The 12658-nt window shown below is 47.0% G+C and overlaps 1 protein-coding gene across 2 annotated transcripts in view; it reads right to left on the bottom strand.

Annotated features, from left to right (window-relative positions):
- Positions 1-12658, bottom strand: part of PYGL (glycogen phosphorylase L) — a 50045-nt gene that overhangs the window by 33455 nt on the left and 3932 nt on the right. For both annotated transcript variants that reach the window (XM_078870372.1, XM_078870371.1), the window contains exons 3-5: positions 4619-4720; positions 2919-2997; positions 48-151 (exon numbers count right to left, since the gene is read on the bottom strand). In XM_078870372.1, the coding sequence (XP_078726498.1) occupies positions 48-151; positions 2919-2997; positions 4619-4720 (285 nt within the window). The remainder of the gene's footprint in view (positions 1-47; positions 152-2918; positions 2998-4618; positions 4721-12658) is intronic.

The following is a 12658-nucleotide window of genomic DNA, read 5'->3' on the forward strand; positions in this document are numbered from 1 at the left end:
CATCACGAGCAATAGAAAATTAATGAATTAATTCATTAATTAATGACCTGCCAGCCGTTCTTGATGCGCTGGTTGAAGATGCCATACTCGTAGCGAATTCCATACCCGTACGCTGCCAGACCGAGCGTGGCCATGGAGTCCAAGAAGCAAGCTGCGGAGGAATGCCACAAATGGGGAGTGGGGGAGGGGGAGCAGACGTTAACATGCGATCGTAAATATCATCGTCGTCGTCGTCGTCATCGTCGTCGTCATCATCAGCAGCCCTGTGGTCTATCCATTGCAGGATGAAGACGCCCACATGATGTCGCTACCCCCCCCCCCATCCGCCTCGCTCTCACACACGTGAGCTACTGGTCTCGTTGCTCCATCTCCGCAAGTGGCATGCCCTCTTCGACAGTCCTTCCCTCCTTTCGGTTGCATGACGGGGTGGTGGGGGGGGGAATAATCAGAGCTCAATGAATGGTGGTGGTTTAACGATTGACTGTTACCCACCATGTGATATGGTGAATTGTTGTGAATCGGGCACTTTATTTACAACAACAGGCAATCATCAATTTTTGTTGCTGTTAGATATTTAAAAGAGTGAATATAGCAGGCCTCTGGTGGCTGCAGAGATCAGATCAACTCGGTGCATACAATTCAGACCAATAAAAAATAAATTTCATTGTTGTTTACGCTCTCTGAGGGAGGCATCGTGAGCTTAAGAGAACCGATACGAAATTGAATAATCGATGTATCATTAAAACCATGGCGTTCGGCTGTATGTGGAATGCGCCGTGTGTGGTCACCCCAAATTCTAATTTATTTCAGGTGGATTAGCAAAATAATAAAGGGTGAAGGAGCATCCCCTGCGATTGCTCGCTCATGCCACTGCTGGCGGAAGAGCGTCCTCTAGAGGGAGCACGAGAGAGGGGGGCCCCCACCTAGGAGGGTATTTGGCCTCCTCTTCCACGGTGGCCAAATGCCTCGGGAGAGGTGGGAGTCCCCACATTTGACCCCACCACACGTGAGGCAGGGGGATTTAAGAAACGTGCACCGTGGTTGCAACTGCCGCGCCGGGAGACTGAACTTGCGACCTCAGCATTGCAAGTCTAGTAAACTCAACGTTGCAGCATTGTTTAGCATAAACATTTTTTTTATCTTCTGTTCATTTTTTTTTTACTTTGTAAGAAATGTCTAGTTATTTGCATATTGTTTTTTTAGAATGGGAATTTTTTTTTGCAAGCCTTATTCATGAGGCTGTTACGTCAAAATAAATGACAGCCCGCTGGATGGAAGCACCCACATGATGGTATCAGGCATGACATAACTTATTCATGCACGCGCGCACACACACACAGGCGCGCGTCACTCGCTCGCACCAGATTAACTCCTTGTGGCCACAGGCACGCACAAGGCAAGCACGGGCTAAAATGGACATCTCTTTTGCAATCACTTACATTCACGCTCAGCCAAGCTCTATGGAGCTTGCCCTTCCCCCCTACTCCAATTTCACACGGCGAGGATCAATTAATGTGAAAGTAATGAGCTGTGTTTTGTTGTTCTCCAAATATGCTCACATGGGGTTGTATCAATCGGAGTTAATGAAATGACTGATGGTTTCTCATGCAATGTGCAACATCGCACGCTGTGTGCTACAATAATTAATTTTACCTGCGTGTGTCTTTGTCTTTGTGTTGTGAGGAATAGTAGTGCAGTGGTTAGCGTGCTGCTGGCTAACAACAGTGACAATGACCTGAACTGGTCCTGGGGCTCCCCAAGGTCGACTCAGCCTAAAATGAGTACCTGGTATAGTGTGTAAACATTGCCACTTGGGAGAAAAATGCGGCTGGGCGTGCTGCAGGCCACCCACCCCCTCTTGTGCCGTGCAGGCCTTCAAAGGTGCTCGCTAACAGCACTTGTGGGGAACGGTGGTGGAGTGGTTAGCTCCGGGTATTAGCCACCTGTGACAAGAACTGGGTTCTCAAGAGGATCGAGGTTATACTGGTCAGCTTGGTCACTAATAGCTGCACACACAACAAAAAAATCCCATCGTACTCAATTTGTTTTTCACTTAATTTGGCTTATTCCGGCTCTGAGACTGAACAATTTTGGTTTGATTGACACACGACATTCTTTGTGGAGTACATAAAGGTGAGCGAGCCCCTAAGTGCGGGTACCTTTTGAAAGGACTTAAGAAGGAGTTGTGTGATGTCATCTTCAGGGGGACATTCTCTGACACAGGGGCATGCACTGCTAATTGCGAGCGTGACAAAAAAAGCACAATGGTAATATAAAAAAAAATGTTACGTATGGCAGTGGTGGCTATGCACGCAGCCTATAATCCAGCGCTGGTGGAGCGCACCAATGTTGTGAAACTCCTTTCCCGCGGGCGTCGTGGAGGTCCTGTACCCTGGATAGGGCAGTACAGCGTTGCCCCGTCGCACGAGTAGGTCATCTCCTGGTGCTCTGGGTTTCCTCCAACATGTAAACTCTCGTTAATTGGCTGATAGCACCTTAACATACAGAGGATTGCAGAGCTTGGGCCATAATTGTTAGACCTTGTCTGTGGTTCCTCGCACCTCCGAGTCGTTCTCTCGCTTCAACAGCGAACGAATACTGTGCGGCGGCGGCGGCGCGCTACAAGTTGACATTATGATTATTCTGGCGAATTGCCCGATGATGCTGGATGCAATTACCAGCGAAACGTCGTACTCAAATTGTAAATGTTGTGGTTTCATGCTTCAACACACCGGTGGGCTAAAGCAGTGAACTATTTGTCTTTTGTCAACGTGACACTTTTTTACTGATTGGCCGTGTCGGGTGGTGGAGGGTTACGACACATTTATAAATAACGCGATCTAAACCCAAAAATCGTTGATTATGAATTATGATTATTCTTCTAAAAACAAAACGGGCAAACTGGGAGACAGTCTTACCAGCAAGGCGACCAAGACCTCCATTTCCGAGGCCGGCATCCTCCTCCAAGTCCTCCAGCTCCTCAATGTCCAGGCCAAGCTGATCCAAGGAGACACAAGAACCAGGGACCGCGTTCACACCCGCAAAGTAAATGACAAAGATGCCCCGTGTTGCCGACATAGGATGTTGGGGCATGTGCTGCGAGCGAGCACTATGAAGGTTGGCAGGGTGCAACAAGGGAGTGGGTGTGGTTAGCACCACGCCCGGCCACCTTTGTCTCTCCAGTGATGATGTTTACCCATCGTGAGTTTCTGAATCTATTGGGATGTTAGCCGTGGCGAGCAATCAAACCAAGGTAACTGGGTTCACAGCACAATTGGTGAAGCGATGGGTGAAGCGATGTACTAGAACTTCCCACACAACTTGCACAACACATCAAAGATAATGATAGGTGATCACAAGCAGCACTTGACCACTTGCCCCCAATACACACCCCGCATTTATCAGCCACTTACACACACACACACCGCTCAATTAAGGAGGCTCCTCACGTCACCCCAAATCAAGTGTCATCAAAGTACGTGAAAAATGATGAACACATTAAAATATTTGTAATAACGAATGTAAACAAAGATGGTAGATTTTACAAATGAAAAATCATGTCAATTTCATTTACATTATAGCAGAAACATCAATACACTAATAAATAAATCTGAGCTTATTCAAAACTAGGAATAAAATAACCACTGGATAGATTCTAATGCTTGTGGCCAAATAATTGGGATTGAGGCCCAATCTCGTTGAATCTTGCAAGCTAAGCAGGTTTGAGATTGGATAAGGCTTGGATGGGCAACTGCTCAAACAGGTTGTCAGAGTTACATTTCGATTTAAAGCTTTCGTGACTGCAGAGATTCATCTTCTTGGTTCTTTCGGAAAAGTCACGTAGAAGGGAAATAATAAAATAATTAAAATAAAACATAATAAAATAAAAATGTAATGCTTTATTTTCATTATTTTAGTATTTCCCTTCCACGTGACTTTACCGAAAGAACCAAGAAGAGGTTGTCGGAGGTCTGAGGCTACGTTGCCGGCAGCAGAGGGCGATGCAGAAAATTCCACTGTTGTATCGTACACCTACGCTCCCACGTCTACGCTCCCCACCTTGACCAACCCTCACTGACCGACCGTATGGTCAAAAATAGCACACACACACACGACACGAGGAGGCCCTCATCCAGCAGTACGTGTCCACACCCTCATACAACATCTATCAACAGTTACACAACAAGTGATTACCTGAAATACCACGGCATTGTCCATCTCGACGATGGTCTCAAAGTTGCACTCAGAGCGAAGCAGCAAAACGAATAACCCGTGGCTGATGGAGACGTTTCTGTTTTGAGGGGATTGTCTCGCCATTCACAGATTTTATCGGAGTGGTTGTGGCGAGGACGTAGGCAGAAAATAGCCTCCGTTGATCGCGATGACCCGACTAATGTGCACCGCTGACATTCCCTCCCTCAACTGACTCCCTACCTCCCCGAACTCACTCTCCCCAACTCACTCTCTCCCTCCCTCAGCTCAATACCTCCCTCAACTCATCCTTCAACTCCCTCCCTCAACTCCCTCCCTCCCTCAATTCCCTCCCTCCCTCAACTCCCTCCCTCAATTCCCTCCCTCAATTCCCTCCCTCCCTTCACTCCCGTGTCGTGCACCGCACCTGGTACATGGCCTCGTCGCACGTGTTCTCCAGGCCCAGGTTCACCATGGTGTTCTGCAGCGCGCGGCCCATGTAGAACTCCAGCGACAGGTAATAGACACGCTGCATGCCGGGGGAGGGCGGAGGGGGGAGAGCAGTGGTCCGTCAGCGAGCGCGTCACCGCCAGCGATGGGCTCTCCCGTCGTCGTCCGAACGATCGACCGTTTTGTTTGCGACGCACGTGGTCACGGTCGTGCGACGCGCTTGCAACCCGACAGTTTAAGGAGGCAAGGGTTGGTGGGTCACATGGAGGTTTGTGAAACTCCAAAACCTACCGTGTTCTAACCAGGTGATGGCAGTACCAAAACAGAGTTTGTAGACCTGTGTGTGTGTGGATATTTTGGTGGTATCCCATTGCATGCATGATGGATTTTCCTTCATCTGTCCGATTCTAAGTTGAAAACTCATTTAGCTAAATTGAAAGCTCATTTCTTTAGAACTGTTGTTTTGTGTTTAGTTTCATTGCCCTTCCCCCGCATCTCCGATTTCCACGGTTGGCTATATACGGTGCGAAAGAAGTTCAACATACACATATACATACATTTCTTCCCATGTGCAAGATGCTCATTTAAAAACCACCATCATGGCAAAATTATGCTGAAGCAGGACCTTTCTGAAAAGATCTCGTGAGGTTTTCCCAGATAAATACATACCCTTGTTATTACTGCTGTCATGACATTTTATCGGTTATTTTACATCCTTGCAAGCAAGTTTTGGATCAGGACAATTTGCAAATTAGGCTCCTGCTAATGTCAGATTTAAGCACGCTTGATTTCCCATTACGACACAACGATGTCCAGTGGCCCCTAACGAGCAGATCGATTTGGAAGGCCAATTTTAAACCGTACGTGAAAGACTGTTGAACTCTTCCGGTAATGGGCCACACATTAAAAACGAACCATTTGGCGTCAGAGTTTACGACGCACATTGCTCGGCGTTCCCAGTTGGCCACGTGCAGCAGTACATCACGTGCGGAAACAGAAGGTGGTAAAAAAACAACAACCCTTCGATGCGTTTGTCACTACCACGCGCTGGGAAGAATCGAAGGTCCTGGCGCGTGTAGCGAAACGTCGGACATCGTGCCGAACAACACGAGGTACGAACGCAAAAATGCACAACCTTGAGAGCCTACGCGGTAAAAAGTGCTGGATATCAGACGAAACAACTGATGTTTGTTGTGAGCAGAAAACAAAGCTGATTGGAGATATTTTCATCATCATCATCATCCTCATCAAATCCACTGTTGGATGAAAGCCTCCCTAAGCCATCACCGTCTGTCATGGTTTTGCAATGGATCACGGAACAAACGCAGGTTCGAGATATCACAGCGATGGCAATGACAAGTGGGCTTGGGTAGAGGCCACATTTCTAGAAGCGACGATGGCCTGTGGTCGAGACTAACAACGGAGTGGCAGCCAAAGGATAGGACATTCCTTCTGTGGAGATGGAGCAGAAAAATTGGCTCCTGTGCAGGAGCTAGTTAGATTGCTGCATCACAACACCGTGAGAGAAGTGGCGATTGCTCGGGCAGGACGACAATCAGCAGTGGACAGAACATGCATGACGATAATAAAATATTAAAGATTAACATTTTAAAATGCTAAGCTGTCATTTTAACTGCGCGACAACAAAGCAACATCCGGAGATGCGATTTGCATTAATGCGTTCAAATGTTTCTAAATTGAAAACTAATTTCTTAAGAACTGCTTTTTGTATTTAGTCTCTTATCCTTCCCTCGCTCCTCGGATTAGCACGGTTGGCTATGTACGGTGAAAAAAAAGTTCAACATGCACACACGCGTACGTGAATAAGAAAGTCACATTTTGCTTGCAACGTCTTTCTGAGTGGTGCGGGGTTTTCCCGAGTAACATTCCACCTTTTCAAAATTAAAACCCGCCATGAACCCAGGTCCGCCCTCCCGCTCAGAAGGGTATATTACAACAACAACAAAAGCCCACACAAGATACGGGCGTGCATTTGAGCGGGATTAGATTTACCAACGCGGCCTGGGAACATGAGCATTGTTGACATGTGCACTTAATTTACGAGCCATGATTCGTCTGTTTTTTTTTATTATGGGGGGGGGGGAGGGTGTTCATCCTTCACTCCAAATGCGTTGGCTGGGAACGCACATTTGCCCCGCAAATGCAGAAGACAAGGTCCCTGTGTCGTTGATAACCGAAGAACGGGGACCCTTTCATAAAACTCCTCCCTAACTGCCTGGTGTTATGATTGATGCCCGGTGCTCTGACATAAACCATTACGGCATTAAAAAACAAACAAAGTATCACACGTTCGTTTCTAATTTTCCGTTAACGATCCGTTGGGGGCCCGGCGAGCCCTCTGGCATGTTACGGTATCGCCGGAGCTCGGTACAATTACAGAAAAAATATATTACCGCAAATTAATATGCATCGAAGCCGTTCTGTAGTCCGTTCAGTCGCGAAGGAACGCAGTGTTCCTGCGCGCAGCCGCATTCATAGCAGGCCAAGTGCCCGAAATGTCGCTGATTAACGAGGTCGGGTCAACTGCGCTGTCGTTACGAGGCGGGTGACCGACTCACGATGACGACGACCATGTGCGAATTTTCAGTGGCTTTGCGCAATGTCGCGCAGAGGGCACTCGAGCATCGGTCACGTGCGTGGAACATCTGAAAGCCTCTCCTCGGAGGCAAGGGGCAGGTCACCGCGCTTGTCGGTTCCGCGGCGGGAACCAAACGCGACCGCTGGTGAACAAGGGAGAGAGGTGTACCTGCAGAGACGACAACCGCTAGTTCTGCAGCACAAGCGTAGTCGCGCACGCACACACGTACGCACGCACACGTACACACGCACGCACACATGCACGCACGTAGGCACGCACACACGTACGCACGCACACACGCACACATGCAGGCACACACACATGCACACACACACACGCACACATGCACACACACACACGTACACACACACGTACACACGCACGCACGCACACATACACACGTACGCGCGCACACATGCACGCACGCACGCACGCACGTACGCACGCACACATGCACACACGTAGGCACGCACGCACACATGCACACATGTACGCACGCACACACGTACGCACGCACACATGCACACACGTAGGCACGCACGCACACACGCACGTACGCACACACGCACGCACGTACACACACGCACACACGCACACACGTAGGCACGCACGCACACACGCACGTACGCACGCACACACGCACACACGCTTCTACTCCTCCACGCCATGGCACCTTGCTTTAAAAATATAAATCGCTTGTCGTCCCTCTAACGTGCACGTCCAGCTTTTTTGTACAGGGTCCTTGAGACCGCGCTGGGCATTTAAACGCGACGCAAATCCACGCTGTACTGTTACGGCATCATTTGCCTCAAAGTGTAAAGTGGGACAGCAGCGCTGTGCTTCGCATCTGTAGTCTTCCTTTAAATCGCTCACCCCGGCTCCGTCTAGCAAAAGAGACGTGCATTTCTCAACACACTTTCGCTTGGTTAAAGTTTATCTGACGACACACAAATACAGGGCCATGCTATGTAAGTTATTAGCAGAGGGCGGAGGCAGTGACGCAGTGGACAGCATGTTGCGCTCGGCGTTCTTCGGGAGGGTACTCCATCGGGATTCTTCGTACAATTCCATTTGCGAGTGTTTTCAATGTTCAGGAGCCAAACCGGGAGTAGCTAGAAAAAAACGATACAAGAGGGCTAACACTCGAAATGACCTGCACAGATGGGTTCACAACACATGCTCTGCACCGCCTTCTCCAAGCCGCCTTACAACCCATCAGATTTGGAAGTGTCGCAAATCTCTGCATGATCCACCAACTCTTTTGCTGCAGTGCTCTGGATCGTACTGCCAAAACGATTCACCGATGCAATTCAGAACCGTAAAGCGTTTTAAAGGTAGCAATTCAACAGGCGAACCATGCTGACAATACGCCTGGCTTTTACTCACACATACGGGACTGTAATTTTCGAGATTTATATTCTCATAGCGGAAAGAGAGACAGCTGTGAAAATTCAACGCGTCCATCGCCAAAAGAAAAAAAGACGAAAGTTTTATTGACGTACAAGACGGAAACGTGTCAATCAATTGCAACACTCGGCTGCCAGCTCCCCACGGACGCTGCGCCTCGCTGGTTTTATACCACCCTATTTATTTCCCCCTTCGTTTTGCTCTTCTTAGAGCACCCTTATATTTTGTCAATGATCATTCAACGACGAGATATTTAACTCCGCGGCTGCAGGAGAGTCCACGAACTCCGAGCGTGATATGTGGTGCATGGAGCCCCTTCGCACCAATGAAAGGTGTCCTCATGCATTCCTCAACCGAGTGTCAAGGTTTGATTTTTATTGAACACTGCCTTTGGTGGCTGGGGCGGCGGTGAAATGTTAACTACCTCGCCTGGTATCAGGAGGTCGTGGGTTCGATCCAGATCTTGACGCCTGGATATTTAGAGTTTGCAGGTTTTCCCCATGGTCGCATGGATTTTTCTCCGGGTCCTCTGGTTTTTCGCTCCACATTAGAAACATGCTCTTTGAGTATTTGGCTGTTATAAATGCCCACGTGTTAAGCCATTTCGCCCGGTCGCTTCTGAAAAAGAGCCATATAGCTCAGTGGGCCTTAGCTGGTAAAATAAAATAGTTTTTTTTTTTATAAAAACAGTTTTCATTTTTTTACCTATTGAATATAATGTAAACAAAAGTAACAAAAAAACGCAATGTCGATCCTTACACATTGCGATACTATTGTATGTATTGTGGCCTTAAAAAACAATTGATGTCTTAGCGCATCGCTGCACCCCTGCTCTGTAGTTGATTAATTCAGGGGGGAGAAGAGAGAGACAGAAAAATGTGAACACGCCGACACAAGACCAAGGGTGCCTGCTGCCACACCCTGCGTTTGGCAGTGGTGAGAAGGTGCAGTTGAGGTAACCTACCCATAATGCCCGCTACCATTGCACAACTTTAGTGAGTGGCCAAGTGATTGTTTTTCAACGAATGAGTCAAATAATGTGGGCTTTCCAGATCTTCGTGGATGTCTCTCGGTAATGAGGTCCATTTGGATTACTCGAAGAAAAATTTGACACTTTCAGTTGTTCACACAGGATCCCTGATTTGCTATCTGTACACAGAAGGTAAACAGTGTCCCGCGCGTCATCGAAAGCCTTTCAGTGGGGAGTGCAGGCCCCGGGCCTGTAGATGGTGATAACGAGGTGTGTGAACATGTAATCTCTCTGTGCACTGGAGACTTAGTAAGGGCGCAGGGACAAGCCAGACTAAAATGGTTTAGAACCACTGCAGTAAACATATGATTGTAAACTAACTTCATATTGACCCCACGTGGGTATGAGTAGTGCACACCCATGTCAGGGAAGCAGGTTCACCCAGCCACCCACTGGCGAGCGTGAAGTATGGTCACATCTATTTTCCTCAGTCGCCTGCTACTCCGATTTCATCAGTGAAATAGGCTCATGGGCAGGAGATCTATGGATTGTGTCCATTGGGAGACCCAGAGAGATGGCGAAGGCTTTGGGGAGGCCCTCTGTCCAGCAATGGATAAATCACGGCTGATAACGATGACGTTGTACACGATAAGATGTTGAGCTATGAAAGCTAATTAAAGTACTGTACGAAGAACATTATCCATATCCACAGATACAATACAATCTTCAGTGGGAAGAGTGCATTGCGTATTGATGTCTATATATACATCGTATGCGGTGCAAATACAAAAGAATTTTGCATGTGTGAGAAAAAAAGTTATATAAATTGTAATGGAGGTCCATCGAATGTGTGTGTTTAAATGGTGCATGGATATTCCACACAGATCTTCCCACACAAAAACAGATTGACCATACAGCCTCAGTTGGTTCTCCAACTTGGCTTGTAAATACAGGGATTATTCGGAATATGACAAGCGAAGCATTTTCATGAAAAATGACAGCCATCTGAATAATGATTGGCAGCGAAATATTGTGAAGCGTGCGTCGCAAGCTTCCGTTGTGTTTAATGAACACATTCAAATGCAACTTTGGGACAACCTTGTCCCCTCCCCTCCCCGGTTCCCCCTCAAGCTATTTTGCACACAGCGCACATGCCTATTGTGTAACCTTTGACCTTACCGCCCAGGGTAAATTACATTCAAGGTCACTCAGCCAAGCGCGAACTTCGCCGTCTCTCGCGTTTACGCCCCCACCCCCCACCCCACCCCCCTGAGTAGCAGCGAGGCGAGCACTAATTGGACTGATTGAGCGAAAAAAAACGAGGACACTGGGCGTCCATTCATTGCCTCGAGTTTCATATTCGAAGATAATTTGGGAGTCCGCTCCGTGCACTCGTGAATCGTGAATGGGATTGATTGTTTAGTTGTTTACAGTCAAAACAAAGGCTGGACGATGGGAGGGCACAACACTCAAAGAGTACCGTATTGCAACATCAGAGAGGCTGATGAATCTTTACGGTACTCCGCCACGATCGGCTTCTTGAGCGAGCGCACATTCGAGGCATCTGCACTGGCATTCAAATATTTTAGTTTCTTTGTATCCATTCAAAGGCAGAACATTTTTTTAAAGAGATCGTAGGCTCGATGCACGAGAGCGATGGACGGAACTGTATTTTCATACGCACGTCAATTGAGAGTGAAGTGTCTTATCACATTCCCAACCATCAGGGCCACACCTTGCAGAAAAAAATAAAATAAAAATCCTGCAATGGATGGGGGTACAGTAGTTTGCTTTGACTTTGGGTTTTCAGCCACTAGAAAATATGCACACCACCTCCTCCCTCCACCCCCCTCCACCAGTCTCCCAATGATTTGATTTAAAATCATGCTCACAGAACTCACCCGAAACATTCCATTTGGCTAATGGCTTTAACAATGTCGGGGTCTGCAGCTCGCTGAACTCACTGGAATACAACAGAGCCAGCAACACGTTGAATCTGTACATGAATACTACACTGGTATATATTGCCCTAAATAACATGTTTGTAACCATCTGATGTGCAGGATAGTAAACGCACGTAATGCATCGTGAGTATTCACAGTCGCTAATACGGTGGGTGTAAAAGCCGTGGATATATGATTTAGGATTTATTTATTTTTCTATGCAATTACCGCAAGGGTTTTGCAATTCACTTTTTAATTAAAGTACGTGCCATTAATGCGAATTAAATAAGAAAGTGATTCGGAACATTGATAGGACAGATAAAAATGTAGACGACCTTCCAAAAGCAGGAGACACATGTACACGTCTATTCCTTTTCACGTTTTGTCGAACACAGAAATTACATTTAATATGCAGGGGATCATTTTAAAGTTGGAATAAAGATACACTTGATGGATTGGGTAAAAAGAATGCATTCATCATCGTACACGATGCCAGTGTGAAGAAAGGTGCGATTCAGTTTTGGGATGATGTAAGTTAATCAGTTTATTTGAATATAAACGGGAGATATTTGTTTTCATCTCAAGTTAACGTGTTTTACTTTGTGAATAACGATTCAACTTTGTGCATGTGGCATGATGAAAAATACTGCCTTAAAATAAATGTCCAATGAGTGGTGGTGGTGGTGGTGATGTCCATGCCAAGGCACTCCTATACACATGTGGGCTGCACGCTTGATGACAAAGTGCAACTGGCTGAACGCAAGACACACTGCGCTGCTATTATTTCAGTCTTAAACTATTTATTTGGCGATGCTTCTGCTGCCGATTTTGATAGTGGTGCACAAGCGCAAATAACAATCGAAAACTCACGTCCATCAATAACACTGCCTTAAAAAGGAAATCATTTATATTATAGGCGACATTTCAGCCTACAACCCTTCTTCAATGAACTATGAAGAAGGGCCACTGTCTGAAACGTCACAACATATATATGTTTCAGTTTAAAGTCACGGTGTTATTGACGAACGGAGGTTTTTATATCAGTATTCGTGGGAAAATGAATAAACAGATGCTATATGCGCCATATATTGTAAAACA

This window comes from Lampetra fluviatilis, chromosome 30, assembly GCF_964198595.1.
Source record: "Lampetra fluviatilis chromosome 30, kcLamFluv1.1, whole genome shotgun sequence".
NCBI lineage: Eukaryota > Metazoa > Chordata > Hyperoartia > Petromyzontiformes > Petromyzontidae > Lampetra > Lampetra fluviatilis.